Below are 20,188 nucleotides of genomic sequence, written 5' to 3' on the forward strand. Positions count from 1 at the left end.
GCCTGTCAATTAACCGTATTGGATTCCCTCCCCTCCCAGTCACCATAGGAAGTGGGCCGGTCCCACACACGTGGCTCGGCACGCGGGTTCACACACAACTTGTTTTGGTGACGCTCAATACTGTATGCATACTGCTTTGCACATGTGATCCGGGTTACTGTGTGTGTGTGTGTGTGTGTGTGTGTGTGTCTGTGTGTGGTGGGGATAACGGGGGCGGTTTATGTCCATATGGTTGCTTTGGCATAAATCTCAGTTTCAGATGATGGGGATTAAAAATGATCCAATGGGCTAAGTGTGTGAGATTCAAAGAGGAGAGAGGACATTGTAGGGATATAAGCCAAAGTGTGTGTGTGTGTGTGTGTGTGGAAAGTTGCCTAATTTTTGCTCAGTGCCACTGGTTTGCAGCTGCAATACATTTCAACATGTATTAATCCTTTGTGTTTACGCATGGGGATAAACTCAAAATACAAACATGCATATTGGTGTCTCACAACACACACACTCATACACAAGCGCCAAAGGTCCATCATGACATCACTGTGTCCTGATCAAACATCCTCTCACACACAGCTCTGGTTTGCTCCGTCTTTGTAGGTGTCTTTTTACTGCCGGTAATACACTTGACAGATCGGTGTAAAGGAGAAGCAGCTGGAGGTGGGGTGATGGGGACAAGACTTGTGGACAGAGAGAAAAAGAGACCGGTAGTGGGGGGGGGTTCATTGCATAACGGTTGATTTGAACATGAGGTTCAGCTCGATTCTGGACTAGGGCACATTGTTTTTACGTTCAATACTAGGTTGCAGGGCCGTAGCAGAGCTTTCGAACGAGCCCGTGGCCCCCCCAACGCAACCCCCCCCCCCCCCCCCCCCCCCGTTGAAGAGCTGTCAACATTTGTCTTTAGGCTGATTTAAATGCAGAGTGTATCCTTGGTGTGGGATGTTTTATGTGTGGATCGTACCATGGTGGGTTTTGACAGGGGCCGCAAGGCTTATGATGGCAGCACACCGTGTTCCGCTTTTGGCTGCGTGTCCGCCCACACGCTCTCACGCTCACACACCCACACGCCCACTCCCTGGCTGCTTTCCTGCAAACTACCCACACTGCTCAGTCACGTAGAAGGGGCTTTGGATTAACACGCCACTTTAGGAGAGCCGACATGGGCTCAAACTCAAAGCAAAGTTGAAACAGAATATCTGCGCTCAAGTTCTGCGTGGGGTGTGTGTGCATCCACAAAGAGAGGCCTCCCTCCCTCTTGGCATGCAGACACACACTGAAACCCCCCTCTGTGGTGTGCAGAGGTAATAGCTGTTAGGTGACTCAGCAAATAAGCAGTGTTTTGGAATTTTTGAAGACTTGACAGTGGGTTTGTATGAGACACAGGTACTTCAGCTCCAGTGAGGTATGCATGGCTCAATCCCTCGGCAGACAAGTCTGACATCCCATTGGCAACGCAACACACACTTCCCTAAAGGTACAATAAATAATCAAGACAGCTCCCAGAGCAGTTTCAGGCCCAGTCACACACCTGCAAACTCTCATGCACACACACACTTTTTTCTCTTTACTTCCTCATACCCAAGTACAGCATATACTGTATGCATGCTCACAGATTCCCTCCACTCGCCATTAAATGTCTCACACGAGAACAGTAAACTCCCAGAACTCTTATTCGGGAACAGCCATAAATTATCTATTCCCCTCTAGTTTTCTGAATCTCTCCAGTCACACCATTTTGGACTTTTAGCCTTCAATTATTAAAGGAGTCAAAGTGGTAAAAGTGTAAAAATAACAGGCTGGTGTTTAGTGCTTAGGATAAGTGTTGGTGGTCCCGGGGGTGGCAGCATGTTGCTGTGTGGGAACTTGTTTTGCTGATGGTTTTATGCTGGCTCACATTAATGTTGATATCCTGAAATGGATGAAAACAAGAAAGAAGAAGGGAGGATTATCACTGATGAGGTAGATGTTCTAATTTAGTCATAAGTGATTGTTTAGAGGTTCAGCTCCTTACTTCTTTTTCTCTGCTTCTCTAGGAGTTTCATGAGGATTTTGATGGACTTGCAAAGTCTAACAGGCTCCTCTTTCTTTGCTGAGGCAATGGGAAATACTCCAGTGACAGCATTGTTCAAGTTTCTCTGCTCTCCTCCAGCACTTGACTTCACTCTGATTTGAGGCAGAGAGGGAGAGACAGAGAAGAGGGGGGGTGGAGGAGTGGTGATTGAGCGCAAAGGGGGCAGGACTTTTTCTCTCCGGGTCCTATTAAGAGCAAACTTTGTGTTTTTGTTCTCCAAGTTCAGCACAGTGCTCTCCAGCCTAGACACACTTCCTCTCTGCTGCTCTTTTTCATTTCTATTTTCCCCCCTCTCAATGGTTTTGTTTGCTCGCCTGTTGGTTACTACTGTGTGCGTGTGTGTGTGCGTGCGTGTGTTTTCATTGGGGATTTGGACACCGGGAGGATGCGCTTTTTGGAGGAACAAATACTCAAAGTTGTCTCTTCGGCCTGGCCGGGGTTGTTTTAGTGGATAAATAGATGTTCTTCGGGTTGGAATGAACAATGGTGCGGATCCTTGGAGCTCTGGCAGAGGACATGCTCTGGTTTCGGCTGCTGTTGCTGTGCGTCGTGGAGTTGGAGCTGGGAGCCGGGCTTTCTACTTTCCAGGGTTTCTATCTTCCACCTGCGAACGGTTCGCTTCTCACACCTGCCCGGAGGACAGACGGGGTCGTGCGGACCATTGACCGGATTTACCACGGAGGAGGGAAGGTGGGCTACCTGGTGTACCTGGATGGGAGCCGGTTTCAGCTTGACATGGAGCGGGACGAGTCGCTGCTGTCGCATCACTTTAGCCCCCAGTATGTGCTCGCTATGGTGGGGGACAGCCCTGCGCCTTTGCAGCGGGAATGCGTGTACCGTGGGACAGTGGACTCCAACCCGGAGTCCCTGGCCGTCTTCAACCTCTGCGGCGGGGGTCTCGAGGGCTTCTTCGCCGTGGACCACGCGCGCTACTCCATCACGCCTATCGTCAGGGCGAAGGGACACGAGCACGACGTGCGTGCCCTGCACGACAAAGACGCGGAAAGCGCGCTCCATGTGTTCACGCGCGAAAGTTTCAGCTTTGAGGCCATGCGCGAGGGGCGCGAGAGCTGCGGGACGCGCGACGGGCGCAGAGGACGCAGGCATGCGGCGGGGAAACGCAGGCACAGAGGTCGCGGGAAGGGGGGGCAGGGCAAAGAGGGACTCGCAGAGGAGAGCACAGATGAGCACGGTCCGCGCGGGCGAACGTGGTGGAGCCGGTTTGCCAAAGCAGCAGCAGCTGCTCCGGAATCTGGCACGCGCAGCAAGAGGTCAGTCTCTCGCGCCAGGCACGTGGAGCTGCTCCTGGTGGCCGACGACACCATGACCAAGAAATACGGCAAGGACTTGAATCACTACCTGCTCACACTGGCCTCCATCGCGTCCAAGCTGTACGGGCACGCCAGCATCGAGAACCCCATCCGGCTGTCGGTGGTGAAAGTGACCGTGGTCGCTGAGAAGGAGAAGGGGCTCGATGTGTCCAAGAACGCGGCGGCAACACTGAAAAGCTTCTGCAAGTGGCAGAACCAACAGAACCCGCTGGACGACGACCACCAGCACCACCACGACGCCGCCATCCTCTTCACCAGGCAGGTAAACAAACTCCCCTCTTTTTCCGCACCTCCACCTGTCCGCTCCTCTCACCTGGCAGGCGCCAGTCCCCCGCCTGTCTCCCACCCGTCCCACACAGCGGAGAAGGAGGCGGTTAGCGCCCCGGTGTGATGCAGGCGGCGGAGTGACGCCACGGTTTGTTTTTATTTTGATGGCGCACGTGGTGGTGGTGGTGGTGGTGGCGGCAGCTGCAGCTTTACGCCCTTGGCAGATTGAGCCTTGGATGGCTTATAGCAAACAGCTTAGCAAAACACACTCAGTAATGAAAAATAACTGACACACCCATCACCCTTTTTTATTCTATAAATGGAATTGCCTAATTGCACGGCATTTCCATCTTAAACAGGTAGGGGACACTATCTTTTTTTATTTTGGCCAACTGTGAACCATATCCTCATTTGCATCACAGTCAAACAGAAGTGAAGGTTGAACAATCTGCTTAAGCACACAAAGGGAGTAGATGACATATAAAGAAGGTGGGAATTCCCACATTTATTATATGTCATCTATCCCCTTTGTGTGCGTTTTCTGTCTCCTTCTTCTTTTTTTTGTTGAATCTTTCGTGCGCAATGCAACACAGCGGCTGTAAAAGTACATACGCCTGCGCCTGGTGTTTTTCTAGGCAGGCTCTTCTGTCTCCAGCCTCCCCCTCCCAGTCCCCTGACAGTCCCAAAGCCTCGAAGTCCGTGTGATCTGAGGCGCGTGTCCGCGGCCACGCACGCACATTCTTCCCAGTGAGAGAGGGAGGTTTGAAATCAGCTGCTTGATGCATTGCAGAAATACCCCTTAAACTCCCTTGAAACCGCAGTTAACTAGGTAGTCATCCTAGCCTATCTCTCTCTCTCTCTCTCTCTCTCTCTCTCTCTCTCTCTCTCTCTCTCTTCTCTCTCTCTCTCTCTCTCTCTCTCTCTCCTTCATCACTTCAGTCTCCACATTTTTCCCCCAGTTACTTTTCCAGCGTCTGTCAGCTGGGGTTGGGAGCTGCAAGAAAAACAATCATCCACCCTGTGAGAAGCTCCACGTTTACCGAGACCACACTCATTTATCCCTTCTTTCACCTCCCCTTTCTCTCTCTCTCCCTCTTCCCTCCCTGCCTGGTCGAAAGCCGCAGGGCACCAGCAGATCTACATGCATTTTTCGCCTCTCCGGGTGTGGCTTCATGGTGGTTTAGCTCCATTTGACAAGTCTGATAGCTCGCCTTGGATTGCGGTGTGCTCGGCTCATGCAGGGTCTTGTCTTGGCTTGGGCGGAAAAAGCAAGCACCAGTGGTATTACCTCGGGTCTCCTGGCATGCAAGTTGGCGGCGTCATGCATTGGCCAAGGCAGCCGGTTGTGCATAGCTGAGGTCAGAAATCTGGCAAAGTGGCTCAGTTCCTGTGTGCCAACCACCTCGCCTTGGCTCCTTACTAACAGTGTTGCCACTACACCTGCACGGGCAAGACGGTGCCATCCTCCGGTGGATGGGTTTGGCTGCCGGGTGGCCAGGGTCACTGCAAATGGAAACCACAATCCAGATACCTCTAAAGCAAGGAGCTTCAACAGAGGGTGCGGGACCCCCAAGGGGTCCTCAGAGTCAATGCAGGGGGGCCTCCAAATTATTGTGAATTTCTTTCTCCTAGTCTTTACATGAATCCAACATATTATTAGCAAGTATGAATCCCCACTGATGATAGGCTTACTGGCCCATATGTAAGGTAGCCATCCACAGATACAGTTCATCCTAAGTGTGTATGTGTAACATTAAAACATGATTATAAAACCATGGCAACAATTATTAGGCTATTTTAATAGGTTAGTATTCTATGCAAAAATTTATAAAGACCGTCCTATAAGTTATTGTAGGGGGGGTCCCTGTTCCGTCTCTCTTTCAAGGGGTCTCTTAAGGGGTCCTTGGCTTAAAACAACGTTGACGACCCCTGCTCTAAAGGCATCATACTCGTGTTCCTCCTTAAAATAACATCCACTCTCTGTATCTTTCCATTGATTTAGAATGCCTTTTCATCTCATAGCAGTCAATGTTAAGGCTTTCCAGTGAGACTGTATCTCGTAATATCATCAATATCATTTTTTTAGATTTTAGTTATTTTTTTAGGAGAAAAACCTCTAAAACTGTAGAAACAAAAAGATACAACCTCCATTATAACAGAAGCTAATAAAAGGCCAATGTTACCAGTATATCAGTCGGAACCTAAGCTGTGTCTCACCTGTCGCAGCACTTGCATTATTCATAAACCTGTCTCCTGCCTCACTCACACATCTCACCTTCACTATTGAAGGTGGAGGGCATACTGTAGATGTTACCTGTCAGCACAAGAAGCAGGTGATCCCACTCTGTTGCACACAGAGCAGATAATTACATACTATGGCCCCTGTAACACAGCGCAGACCTACTGAGAAACATTACAAGGGTTTCTGATCCCTATCTATGGCATTTCTGTGTGTAAATGAGCACACCGCTAATGACCGGACTTCAGGGTCACAGTCTTAACAAGCCAAAACAGCAGCCACCTCCTTACTTTGACCTTTAAACTCTTTGACTAATAAAAGGCTATTTTCAGGCGTCTGTCTTTTGGCTGAGTGCTTTTATTGCTGTGACATTACCTTGTACATCATTAGAACGGACAGATGAGCAGGGCTGAGGTTTCTTTACAGCTAAACACTGCAGGAAAACAATAAATGTGAATACACACTTATTTCGCCATTAATGTGAAATGGGAAGATGCGGACATCTTGAAAAAAAATGGTTGTTTTTCCCCTGTTCTTTAAGAAAACCACACTTTATTTCTGCAAGATTGGCTCTCCATACATGCTGCACAAAATCACTTTACAAACAGATTAGTTTCTATTGACTGAATGCCAGTGTGGAAATGATTTGGCTCAGTTACCTCATACCTTTCGTGCTGCATTTTGGATTTAAAAAAAAAAAGGAAAGAAAAAGACGTTTAATAAATGAGGCATGATAGCTCGTTTTTGTCAGGACTTTGTCAGGAAAATAACTTTGGTTGTGTTACTGAACAGGAAAAGATAGACATGGCCGTAGATTCACTTCAGGTGTGTTACAGGAAATGGTCTGCCTGATATTCTATTATGCTGTCGGAGGTGTCAAGTATTAGTTTACTGTGTGTATGAAAAGCTTTTTTCATCTGCGTATTTGGAGCAACTGTGGAGCAGAGCCTGATCATTGTAATCCACTGAACTAGAACTGAAGCTCATTGAAGAGTTTGTGACCGTGAAGTCGGACCAGTCCATTGTTCCCAGACCAGTGAGGAGAGGGGGGGGGCATCAGGAGCGCGCAGGTTGGAGGGAACTCGTCTCTTTGTGGTCGGGTCCAATTACTCCAACACCCGTACCCGCGGTGAGCTGACCCGTGTGGCGATGTCACCCTGTTCCACACATACCAGCACCAGAACAACAACGGGCACATTGAGGGACTCGGGTCTGGAGTGTGTATCCGTGGAACATTAAATGTTATGCATGGTTGTGTTCACTTGTTGTGAGGTTGGACAGTGGACAAAGCCCCACTGTAAGGTGGCCAGAGAGAGCTGCAGAGATATTGACATACATGTGTATATGCTGCCATTTGAGGATTTAGTATTTGTGAAGCCAGTGATATTGAAGTGCTGACCTGTTTTTGACCTGGGTTGAGGTCAGGCCACTCTCAGATTTGCCAAATATAAGCACTTTATGAAACGTTATTTTGTTTTGTTTTTTACATTTTTCCTTTACATTTTTCGGCATTTAGCTGACTGCCACGTGAAGTTGAAAGTGGACTGTCTCCTATGCTGATCCCAACTTCAAAATACAACTGCCAAATGTCCAGTTTAGTTTGAAATAGTCAATATCATACCAATTAATAAGAATATCTTGCATGACAATATGTTTACAAAATGGATATCACGGCATCATAATTCTGTATTATGACCATATGAGTCAAAATGATTCCATTATGCAGAAACACTAAGAGGGCCCTTATGTAATGATCATTAAAGATACACATTAATGTAGACACAGCATGTATAGGATAAACAAACCATTTCCTCCGTATGTAACACAGTTATGTCATTTTCCCTCGGACAGTCAATGTGCACACGTGTATAGTTTGGACTCCTCCCTTTCTGTCCACTTGTCTTCCTCCTCTTCCACCGTGTGTGTTTATGTGCGTGCCTGTGTGTACGTTAAAGTGTACATTTCCCAGGCCTCGCCCCCATCACAGCTAGCCCCTCTATTTGTTTTAACTGTTCTTGATATTTCACACGTGCTATACCTCGTCTGGTATATGTTGACAACCTGCAGACAGTGCTTGGATCCCAAACCCTCAACCCTACCGCCGGGTCTGTCGACATACACTACTAGCCAGGAGAGAGAGAGAGAGAGAGAGCTCAGTCTGCCCCGGTAACAACACTCTCTTCACACTGTGATGCATCAGTGACTTTAAACTGCACTTCTGTTTACAATCATGGGCTGAAGTTTCCTTTGGGCACTGAGCTGTCATTCTTGTATAAATCAGCCTTGTGGGTTTTTTTTTCTGCTCTCACGTACAGGATGTCTTGCGAATAGCTCTGCCAGCTTTGAAGGTACTAAACAGAAACATTTCTGTGGCTAGCGTGGCTTAACAAATATTATACTGCATGGAAATGAAAGTATTTGACAATCTGTCAATCACTGCTGACAAATCATTAGTGAGCTGTTCAGTCATTGATAGAGAGCAGGTAGCAGGTTGTTTTGGGGGGGGGGGGGTGGGGTTAGGCCTTTAATGAATGGACAGCTGAAGAAGTGAAAGGGGGGAATGACGTGAAGCAAAGGGCCGCAGGTTGGAGTTGAACCCGTGCTCAATGCATTGAGGAGTAAAGCTCTACATAGGGGCGCCCACTCTACCAACTGAGCTATCCGGGCACCACTGGGTGGCAGGTTTGTTGGAATCTGCCTGCAGGGTGTTTTCATCACACAGAGTGAGCTAAACTCACTTGCAAGAGGGATTTTCATGTGTGTGTGTGTGTCTGGGTCTGGGTCTGGCCGACTGTTTGTTTAATACAAGCCTTGGCCTAGATTGCAAGTGGCCTTGTTACACACACATACACACACACACACACACACACCCACAGCTCTGATCGCCTCCTGACCTTAACAACCAGCTCACCACCTGTCCTCCTGTTATTTCTGCCAATATTTCAGTAACTCCTTGTTCTCACAGTTCTTCTCTTTAATATCCGGCATCCCTCCATAGATGTGTGTGATTCCTGTACGTAGTTCTCTCTTCCCCCCTCCCTTTTTATGTTCATGTGAGAGGCCTTTTGATGAAACCAAATTTGGGAAGAGAGTTGGCGGATGGAAGAAGAAAACAATACGCAGAGTTTAGGATATTACCGTTATTCTACTTTTCACCCACGCGTTCCCTGTTACACTGAAGTCCACGTTGTACAAGAGAGATCGAAACACAAACAGCTCTCGTAATAGAGCCGGGGAGAGGGTGAATGAATAAATAATTGGAAAGGAGCGAGGTGAAAGAGTGTGGGAAACAGCAAAAGAGAATCTATGAAAATCTCTCTCTGAAGCTCTCTCTCTGTTGTGTGCCCATAGAAAAGTCAAGAGAAAGTACATGCATGCAGCAAGCGTGTTAGACATTCCCTTAGAGGGCTTCTTGTGTATCCCACAGTTAGTTGGAAAAGCAGGAACTCTTTGTGTTTCCGTATGTGAGTGTACCATGCATTTATATGTACTCCATCGTGCAAGTATGTACCCATGTATTGACATTCACTTCCTATAATTATGTGCATGTGAGTGTACTTGAGCATGTGTGTTTGTGTGTGTGTGGGGGGGGCGGGGTCCCACCCAGTCAGTCATGTGTGGAAGTGAAATACACAAGGCAGTTTGTTCCAAAGCCGCCCCTCTGGGAACGGGTAAACACCCTCCCAGACAGCCCTCTCACACAGGACCCAGCAGGCCTGTCAGCACCACTTAACATGACGATTCATCCTCTCCACAGGACGTGTGTGTGTGTGTGTGTGTGTGTGTGTGTGTGTGTGTGTGGTGTGTGTGTGTGTGTGTTTTGTGTGTTGTGTGTGTGTGTTGTGTGTGTGTGGTGTGGTGTGTGTGTGTGTGTGTGTGTGTGTGTGTGTGTGTGTGTATGTTTGTCTTCATATGTGCCTCTGTACCCTTTACAATGAACTTGTGTGTTCTATACATGTTCTGTTGCAGTGCGAGTGTGTATGCACATGCACACAGGCCCATGTGCAGGCGTGTGAACTCTGATGCAACAGTTCGATTGATTGGCAGGACGATTGATTGGGAGTGCACCCCGAGGCCTTGTCTGCATGGACATGTGTGGGAATCAAAACAAAGATCAATACTATGTGCTCTGTGAGGCAGACAGAAAGATGGTGGAGGCAGAGGAAGGATGCAGGTATTAAAGGCAGTAGGAGGGAAAGGGACCCATTTTACAAATCAAAATCACCAGTCACAGGAAGTTCTACTCAGCCGGGGAAAAGTGTTCAAAAGGACTCAGCTGACCTCACTTGAATATCTCAGACTGCCTGCCTTACAAACTGGAGTTGTGGAGTTTGAAAGCGGGGAGTTTTTAAAGCTTTGACTCAAGTTTACATTGCATTTTTTAACTGTTATAAGAGAGGATTTCACATAAATAAGGCTGTTTTTTTCTAGCGCCATATTATGTACTGTATATTATGGGATATTAGGCATTTCCCGATCTATCGGTATCGGCATTTATAATGGACAATAACAAAAAATAAAAACCAATTTTATTCATTCATCAGAATGTTTATAATGACAATAAATGATTCTGACAAATGAATATTTCGAAAATACGTTCAACCATGTTATGAGTGTTGGTGTTGCATAGTTTTTCCACCAGAGGACGATCTACAACGTCCCTTTTGGCAAAGATTCTTTTTTTTGTTAATGTGCTTTTGTTCAAAGGACAAGGTTTCATATTTTAAGTTTGTATTTTTCTACATTTTATTTATCAGAACATTAATATATTTTGATGTTCTGTTGTGACAGTAAAACTAATTATTATCATATTATTTTAGTGAGAACTCATAAATAACTACAAATAACTAATGTTAGGGAAATCTGTTTATGTTTTGTAACGCATTTCTGGATTCTTTTTTTAAATATATATCGGCATATCAGATTTTTAAATAACCAAATTTTTGCATTGGTAACGGTATCGGTCGAACTCTAGTTTTTTTTTCCACAAGTATGGGATGAATTCTTTTGTAAACTATTTAAATAAACAGGTTTTCCGCAATTTCTTGTGGTTTGATGTAAAATTGACGGCGTTTCTTCAGGACCTCTGTGGCCACCACTCCTGTGACACCCTGGGCATGGCAGACGTCGGCACCATCTGCTCTCCGGAGAGAAGCTGCGCCGTCATCGAGGACGACGGGCTTCACGCCGCGTTTACAGTCGCGCACGAGATAGGTAGGCATGGATACACACACACACACACACAAAGCTATGAACAGGCCAGGGCATGCACATCTGTCAGCACATCTCGATGCTGATAAATATCACAAAAGCATTGTCTGATGTCATACTGATTACCGAGCTCTCGGTATGTTTTCTCTTCTCATTCTTGCTGCATGTGCAAACCCTCGACAAGTCTCATCGTTTCTCTCCCTTCCATCCGCTCTGTGCATCTCGTCCTTTCTCTCCACGCCTCAGGCCACCTGCTAGGCTTGTCCCATGACGACTCCAAGTTCTGCGAGGAGCGTTTCGGAGTGAACAGCGACAAGCGGCTGATGTCCTCCATCCTCACCTCCATAGACGCCTCCAAACCCTGGAGCCGCTGCACCTCGGCCACCATCACGGACTTCTTTGACGATGGCAACGGTGGGTTTGGGAGAAATAAAGAACAATAAAGGCACGGGGGGGGGGGGGGAATAAAGCTTCCATGCTCTGTAGTTCTTTTCACCGTGAGAACTTTTCCCAGCCAGTAAAAGTTTTTATTTTCTCCATCTACAAATTGCATCCATGTGAATTTGACTTGTGATGGCTTTTCTCCCACAGTACCTTTCAGTGAGGGCTGTTTATTCCTAAACAAAGCTGTAATCTCTAATAGAAAGTTATTTACAACCCTATTATCTTTTTTTAAGAGTGCACTTGCAGTGAAGTTAAAGACAGATCTTTGGCAGGAAATCGAGATGAGTCATACTTTATGGCATGTTGTGCCGTTTGTTATGGCCGTAAAGCATTGTCGGTTGTCATCACTTTGCATAATTCATATTACAACAGCATAGTTTCAAGCATGACAGTATCTGCTGCTGCTCTCGCCCTTTTATTAAGTGATAACTCATCTAGACCTCATTTGTCTAAATCAAGATAGACTTTTACACATCAAGACCAGCCAAGAGTATGCAGGTTGCAGCGCCTTTTTTTTTAGTCTTTTTTTTTTTAAATGCCCTCCTCCTTCTGTCCTGCTATAGCGGAGTGTCTTCTAGACTCTCCTCGCCAGCCCCTGCTGGGCCCTGAGGAGCTCCCAGGACAGAGCTACGACGCCGTCCGCCAGTGTCGCCTGGCCTTCGGCCCCGAGTACACGGTCTGCCCGGGCATGGACGTGTGTTTCCGCCTGTGGTGCGCCGTGATTCGCCAGGGACAGATGGTGTGTCTGACCAAGAAGCTGCCGGCCGTGGAGGGGACGCCCTGCGGGAAGGGACGCATCTGCCTGCAGGGAAAGTGTGTGGACAAGACCCGCAAGAGACACTACTCGGTAAGTGGCATCACGATATGGAGGACACGGAGATGGAAGGTGACTAAAAAAAGGACTAAAATCTAAAATAGATTCCTTTTTATAGTTCAAAACCTGATATTTTAGGCACTCATTTCCACATTGTACAAACCTGTCTGTGAGAGACAAACATAAAAAAAAGAAATACAAGTAATACACAGTAGACAGGGCAAAACGATAGTAGAGAAGAAGAGAAAAACTTCACTGGTTCTTCATTGTGTGGTCTGCTTTTTTTTATTCTGTGCTATTTGTTTTCTTGGCCCTGCTTAAACAGATCTAAATTGAATTTGGCCTTAATGAGTTAAAGGACTAAATCTGTTTTTGGCAGGCTGTCGACACTGTGTGTGTGTGTGGGGAGTGGAGGGGAGGGGAAGTCAAAAAGAATGGTAAAGAATATTCTTTGTGTTTATTTGTCACATTTGACGGTTCTGGCTGGACTTCATGTGTGGATCCGGCCCAAGTTCTGACTCTCTTCAGTTTTTCCCTGCCTCGTATGACGACCAGTTTACTGCTCAGAGAAACGCTGAGCCCCTCCATTTTAGACTTCAGAATCTTTTAACCTCTATGTATATTTATTGTAGTATGATTGCAGATTAAGTGGTTTTCACTGTGGAAAGAAGTACTTTGGAGACTCGGCAGAGGAACTAAATGGAAAAGCTTTGCAGAACTTCAGGATTATAAAATCAACTTTGTCTCATAAAATGTTAAATGCTGCTTATCCAGTCCTGTTTTATCACGGGTGACTCATGTAGCGCTGGTTGGAAAAACACAAAAAATGAGTACTTAAAGAATTTCATTCAGGCTGTTCCTCAGGGGAAGCATGTGAGCTGTTACACCCCAGATCCAGCCATGCTGTCTTAATAAAAGGCTTTATCACATGGGGGACAGCCTCGTCTCTCTTCCACACCACAATGCATGCCACATTTTTCTTCCCTGTGACACGTGGCTTGGCCAGCAACCACTCTGACTTCCAGCATGTCTGATAAGCACTAATTGTCCTCTCTCATCTCCTCTTTTTTTGTCTTTCTTTCCCCTTCATCCCTCTCTACTCTCTGATCTCTCCTCTGCTGTCATGTCCTCCAACTCGTATGTCCTCTTTCATCTTCCCTCTCCTCTTCAATCCTCTCTTCTCTCTCTCCCAGGCGTCCAACCACGGTAGCTGGAGTTCCTGGGGTCCTTGGGGTGCGTGCTCCAGAACTTGCGGAGGCGGGGTGCAGTTCGCCCATCGCCTGTGCAACAACCCGCCACCACGTAACAACGGGCGCTACTGCACGGGGAAGAGAGCCATCTATCGGTCCTGCAGCGTCACACCGTGTCCAGCGTCAAGTGAGTGGTACAGCCTGAGAATGCATGCATAATTATAATAATACAAGCTAATGTTTGTTTATCATGTAAAATATACAGTTCTTCATGTCAAACTTCTTTTGATGGAACTTTTCTTCAGGTAAAAGTTTCCGGCAGGAGCAATGTGAAGTGCGCAACGGTCCCCAGACAGATCCTAAAGGGGTGAAGACCTTTGTTGAGTGGGTGCCTAAGTACGCAGGAGTCCTCCCTAAAGATGTGTGCAAGTTGACCTGCAGAGCAAATAAGACAGGATACTATGTGGTGTTCTCTCATAGGGTGAGTGAATAATAAAAAATAAAAAAAGTGTGAAGTGTATTTAATGGAAACAAATGTGGAAAATGATTTTGTGACTGTTTGTCTTCAGGTGGTAGACGGGACAGAGTGTCGTCCTTATAGCAGCTCGGTGTGCGTGAAAGGGAAGTGTGTACGGACAGGCTGCGACGGCATCATTGGCTCCAAGCTCCAGTTTGATAAGTGTGGTGTATGTGGAGGCGACAGCACAGGATGTGTACGCGTTGTGGGCAACTTCACTAAGAAGAGGTAAGAAAAGGAGGAAGACTTGGACTGGGCATTGCACGTCTTCATTTTACGGAAATCATGCACATACAGACTTTTGTACACATGCATCGTAGTGGAGTCTCAGTTTAGTGATAGTAAGTTTGTCTTTGTCTTTTTTACTGGAGATATCTCAGGGCTTTTGCAGTATGCTGAATTGATAATGCTACACCCACGTGATGGGAAGAACATGAAAATATCAAACGTTAACACAATATTCCAAGATAGACACCCCCTTGCATGCTTCTTCACATCATCTCTGCCATGTCATGATTGATCTGTTCAACAATGCTCGCTTATTTCCTCCATTTCGAGTGTTGCCAACTTGCAAGATTTGTCAGTTTGCCAATAAGTGAATAGCTTCCATTTGGATGCAAAGCCAGCAAAGACAAAGAAAACTGTCTTACGTATTGATCTGACCTGTCTTCGACTTTCTCTCTTGCCAAACAGTAAGGGATACACTGACGTGGTGAAGATCCCTGCAGGCTCCACCCACATCAAGGTTCGTCAGCACAAGGGCAAGGACCAGACCCGCTACACCGCCTACCTGGCCCTCCGACGGCCCAGCAACGAGTACCTCCTTAACGGCAAGTTTGTGATCTCCACCTCCGAGACGATCATCGTACTCAACGGTTCTGTGCTTAACTACAGCGGCTGGAGCCAAAAGGACGAGTCGCTCCACAGCATGGGTCCCGGGGCCATCCAAGAACCCTTGGTGGTCCAGATTCTAGCAACAGATGCTAAAAAGCCATTGGATGTTCATTATAGCTTCTTCATGCCGCGCCAAACAGCCCCACAGCAGCCATCAGCTCCGCTCATCCCCAAACCGAAGGCGACCTTTCCACAGAGCACTACAAGAGCCTCAACCACGACGAGAACCACCACCACCAGTAGCACCACTATATCTTTCTCTGCTCCCCCTGTCCTGGTCCCAGGGCCACCGACAACTCCAGGTCCCTCCACCCCCACCCCGGGGCCCCACTGGGTAACGGGATCCTGGATGACCTGCTCCAGGACTTGTGACACTGGCTGGCAGAGCCGGACAGTGCAGTGTAAGGACCGGAATGGAAAACTGTCCAAGGGCTGCACGTTAGGTGCCCGACCCTCTGCCTTCAAACACTGTCTGGTGAAGAAATGCTGAGGCGGCAGGAGAGGAAAAAGGATTTGTAAGACAAGAAACAATTCATTGGAAGAAGTTTGATCTGTACATCTGAAGTGCTGGATGTAGGACTACGGACCAATGAATTAAAAGAACCACGAATAGGACTGTGAATGTCGGCTGAAGGGCCTGGACCAGATACACAGAGACTCAGAGACAGATTGTCATGACTTAATGCCAGAGGAATGTCCTGGAATCATAGTAGCTATGCAGAGCACAAGTAGAACAGAGGAAAGTGTCCGTATGTTAGTGACAAGTAACGCCCTAGCATAGCTAAGGACTAAAATTGCATGTCATTTCCACATGGACAGTAACTGATTGTCTTTACTTCTGTCTCCCAAACCTGGAGGCTTAGTGTCTGTTGCCCTGTAATGGCATGCCTGTTGTTGTGTTTTTTTTATGCTATTCCATGTGTTCTAATCACTGTGGGGATTTAGAAGCCGCACCCCTTTGTCTTTTGTCATGAGTGTGTTCCAGACTAGAGCACCACTGATGGGAGGCACTCGTTATTCACCTTAACGTCATTTTTGCCAGAATCGGTGTCCTGTTTCACGTCTGTCGTACTACGTCCCATATTACTCCCCTTTACATTTCAGTCACTAAACAGTAAAATGTTTTATGATCAGAATTATGAACGTACAAACTCACTGGATGGCCGACATATCCCCGTAGCAACGGCTAAGACACCAAGAAGGGCCTGTTCCCTGAAAAACAATGCGAACCACGTAAAATCACAGGATGTCTTTTTCATTAACAAACTTGAGTACATCCCTGCAACATTATTCCTAAAATGGGGGTCTCCTTATTTTCTGATTGTCTACCAATATTCTTCTCTTAAAGAATTTCATGAGCCACCCAGTGACCGAAAACTACAAGTTCAAGGAGATGATGGTCCTGGATCAGGTCTACACATATTCCCCGACTATAAGCACTATGTGTCTTTATTTGACTAAGCTCTCCTGATGAAAACCAAAAAGCAACACAAGAAGAAGGGATCATAAAGCCGTAGTGTTGACTATTTTGTGAAGGACATCCAAAAGATGCTTTCTGCATGGGAGGGTGACTTCCCGACCAAGAATGAATGGGTAAAACCAGACGTTTGGTTATTGGATGGTGCGTAGCATCCTACATCCAGCCAGTCTTAACCTGTTGAGACGCTTCTGTGCTCGTGTTCTTGAAAGGTTTCTCTGCTCCGGCGAGTCCCCTACTACATCGTAGAAACCGCCGCATGGTGTGACGGCATGGAAAGTGAAAGTACGGTGGCCTTTAGAGGGCAAACTTTACAACAGTTCAATTGACAAAGGGGCAAAGTAACCATGACACTCCTTAACATTTATGGAGGTTAATGATGACTCAAAGTTTTGGGGAAATGCTTGATTTTGTGTGTGTGTGTGTGTGTATGTGTGTCTGGTCTGTGTGTTAAGCACATACCATGAACGTGTGCGTGTTGAACGTTCTTCACTCTCAGTTCCATTTGTATCAGTCATTATGTTGGTGCTGGGAGGTTTACGGCCCTCATGTTTTATTGTGGCGGTCAATATCTGTTGTTTATTGTCTGTTTTATCTGTTTAGGAAGCTATGCTAATATGACAATGTGTGCCCTGGATACTCCCGACAGCAGCAAAGGAGATACTAATGCAGTCATTAATGTCCTTCTGCAATTCAACTCTTTCTTCATTTTCTCTCTTTTCATCACATCTCACATCAATCTCACAAATTATTGTTTGAATCGCTTTCCAACCCTGATGGGTGGTGTTTGCCACATTACAACAATTAAGTTAGAACCACAGAATGATTTTAAAGGATCAATTCACTGGAGTTTTGAGATATCCATCTGGTGCCTCCACCCGAGTCAAAGGATGGAATTTCCTTTGTGATTTTTGAGGTAGAGGTTTTGCATTTACATTTTTCTGCAGAAGCGTCATAATCAACGTATCAGTTACTATAGACAATCCCCTGACCTCACTGTCCACTATTTCTTTGGAACTACTTTTTGCTGAAGAAATAGTCCCAATGACTACAGGGGGACACTGATGCTGCAAAGGAGTCTTGCTGTCAATTTATAGAAATAGTTTGATATTTTAGGAAATACACTCTTTCATTTCTTGCCAAGAAATGGATGAAAAGATTGATACCACTCAGGCCTGTCCAGCTAGGAAGTTTAGCTTAGCTTAGCATAAAGACTGAAGCCAGGGGAAACAGCTAGCCTGGATCTGTCCAAAGATTAAAAATACACCTACCAACATCCCTTTACTAACCTGTCATATGTTGTTTAATCTGTACAAAAATCAAAGTGTAAAAATGACAATTTGCCCGTTTCCAGTTTTAATGCTAAGCTAACGGGCTGCTGATGGCTCAACTTTATATTGAATGTACATACATGAGTGTGGTATCAATCTTGTTGTCTAACTCTTTAGAAAGTTAATAATGATGTCAAAGCTATTCTTTCTGCATCACTAGATATCATTAGGTTAAAGTAAGGAAATGCGCTTTTTTTGTAATTTTGGTGAACTCATTCTTTAAAATCCACCTAATCTTACAATATCCTGCTTTAATGTTATTTAATGCAAGGATGCATTTAGCATTAGACAATGTAGATCACGTATCAAACGGACTGTAATTTTGTTAAAATGTTTGTGTGGCAAACCTCACCCATATGGCACCTGTGCAGGAGAAAACAACCCATAAGAAATATTTTCAGATAGTTTATGACTTAGGTCAACCTACCACTCATAAAATGTTCTCTCTTCTTCCCTCACACATTCAGATATATTTACACAATGTAGACATTTTTTACCATGATTAGATCTTTCATATATGTGTTAGTATTCAACTATATTTACACAGAAATGTACACAGACAGACTCACTGCAATAATCCATCGGTGACACAGCATTTTGAAAATTTCAGAAACCTTCACACACACTCCACATATATACACACACAACCCACTCTGACTCTTCCAGTAGGGAGACCGCTCTTGCTGAACGACAGAGACACAGCACTGAACTTGTAATTTATTGTTTGTACAACTGGTATGTGTGAATACAAAAAACAATGAGATGAGTTTTATTTATTATAGTAATTTTGTATCAAATTACTATTTAACTTAGGAATATGAATCATTCCTTTGTAAGAATACGGTGTTTCTTTTCTAGTCATTCACATGAAATGTACATAAAAATCTATATTTAAATATTTTGTCTGTGTTGTTCATTTTATCACGACATCAGTTTTATTTATCTTGAAAATCAGTGATTATAATCACATGCAATATATATACAGTGTATATATATATATATAATATATATATATAGTACATATATACAGTATATATATATATAGTTATTGCCAGCCATTCTAGGTAAATATAGTCCATTACAAGTAAAAAAACAATGTGTTACTTAAGTAAAAAGAACAGACATATACAATAGTCATATATACAATACATATAGCAAAATATATTCAGTGTCAAAAGTTAAAGTATTCCGCATCCAAACTGGCCCCTTTATTTTAATGTGGTAGATGGTGTGTTTTGTTCTCATTTTAACAACTTTAAATACTGTTGGCAAGATGAATTTTTATCTATATATATGCTATCTATAGTGACATATTTTATAAAATTATCATTTAAAATACTAATCTGCAAGGTAACTATAGCTGTAAGTAGAGTAAGAGGTGCAATATGTATCATCATAAAATTAATAGTTTCCTGTCATAGTTTGACAATAAGTGTTCTTATATGGCACAACAACAGGGCCAACTCAGGGTTCAGCTTCTTGCCCAAGGACACTTCACCATGAAACTGCAGGACCAGGATTTGAACCACCACCCATTTGATTGACAGGCAACTGTTCTACCACTGAGCCACAGCTGCAATATTAAGTATGTAAAGAAAACATGGGACAGAATGGCACATAATTTGGGTTCAGATTGGTTAAGAGCAGATTTCACTTATTTCAATTCCCACCTGAAGCCCCATTTAAAAAACTACATTATGATAATGGGGTTTGGTGGTCTTCTTACACTAATAGTAGAGTACTCTCTGCAAGTGCAATTCATCCAGTTAGTTACTAACTGACTTGAGTGGACAAATGTCAATCTTGAATAGCTCTTTTGTTGTCTGTAATTGTCCCAGATGTTACTACCCCTTCCTCTCTGCCTGCTGTGGCTTCATTGGCCTCCTTACCTGGCATGCTGGGAGGGTCAACCTGGTCCCCAGATCTACCAGTCCTGTCTCATTACTGTCTGTCTCTCTCTCTCCTGGGCTCCACGTCTCTCCTGCTGTGGGTTTGTTTGGATCTCACCCATACACTCCATGCACCACAGATGCCACTACTCACCACAACTCATGCTTTCGTAAATAGTTATCCTGTTTGTTTAGCAATGCAACTTTCATTGGCACTTTAATTTGACTGGTCTCCCCTCTTTGTCCCATGCTCTGGGCCGGTTTGTGACACAGACATCAACACATAGTTACACATGTGAAAAGTGTCTGCATCTGTGTTCATCCATGCATTAAATAAAATTGAAAAACAGAATATATTTTTAACTCTACTACATCCAAATGTCACCTGGTTATCATCTCATTACCTTGCCGTTGTGACCCAAGATCAGCATCCTCAAGCAGAGGCACCATTCTCCACACAGTACATTAGTGTGCCAGGACTGCCTCCCTGAGGTCAACGGCTCACGGCTTGCACCT

At 45.2% G+C, this 20,188-nt stretch overlaps 1 protein-coding gene across 1 annotated transcript; it reads left to right on the forward strand.

Annotated features, from left to right (window-relative positions):
• The first annotated feature begins 2,294 nt into the window (after positions 1–2,294).
• Positions 2,295–18,674, forward strand: adamts5 (ADAM metallopeptidase with thrombospondin type 1 motif, 5 (aggrecanase-2)). The gene is made up of 8 exons (XM_032506324.1): positions 2,295–3,661; positions 10,987–11,119; positions 11,363–11,530; positions 12,124–12,407; positions 13,568–13,751; positions 13,870–14,045; positions 14,134–14,309; positions 14,775–18,674. Exons 1-8 carry the CDS (start codon positions 2,552–2,554, stop codon positions 15,463–15,465), a joined length of 2,922 nt encoding a protein of 973 aa, XP_032362215.1. The 5' UTR covers positions 2,295–2,551; the 3' UTR covers positions 15,466–18,674.
• Positions 18,675–20,188: the final 1,514 nt, after the last annotated feature.

Source organism: Etheostoma spectabile, chromosome 24 (assembly GCF_008692095.1).
Source record: "Etheostoma spectabile isolate EspeVRDwgs_2016 chromosome 24, UIUC_Espe_1.0, whole genome shotgun sequence".
NCBI classification, from domain to species: Eukaryota; Metazoa; Chordata; class Actinopteri; order Perciformes; family Percidae; genus Etheostoma; species Etheostoma spectabile.

Coding starts and splice junctions, on each gene's coding strand:
- adamts5 (XM_032506324.1), top strand. CDS start 2,552: ATGGTGCGGATCCTTGGAGCTCTGGCAGAGGACATGCTCTGGTTTCGG. Junction 11,120..11,362: donor TACAGTCGCGCACGAGATAG/GTAGGCATGGAT, acceptor TCCACGCCTCAG/GCCACCTGCTAGGCTTGTCC. Junction 12,408..13,567: donor CCCGCAAGAGACACTACTCG/GTAAGTGGCATC, acceptor TCTCTCTCCCAG/GCGTCCAACCACGGTAGCTG.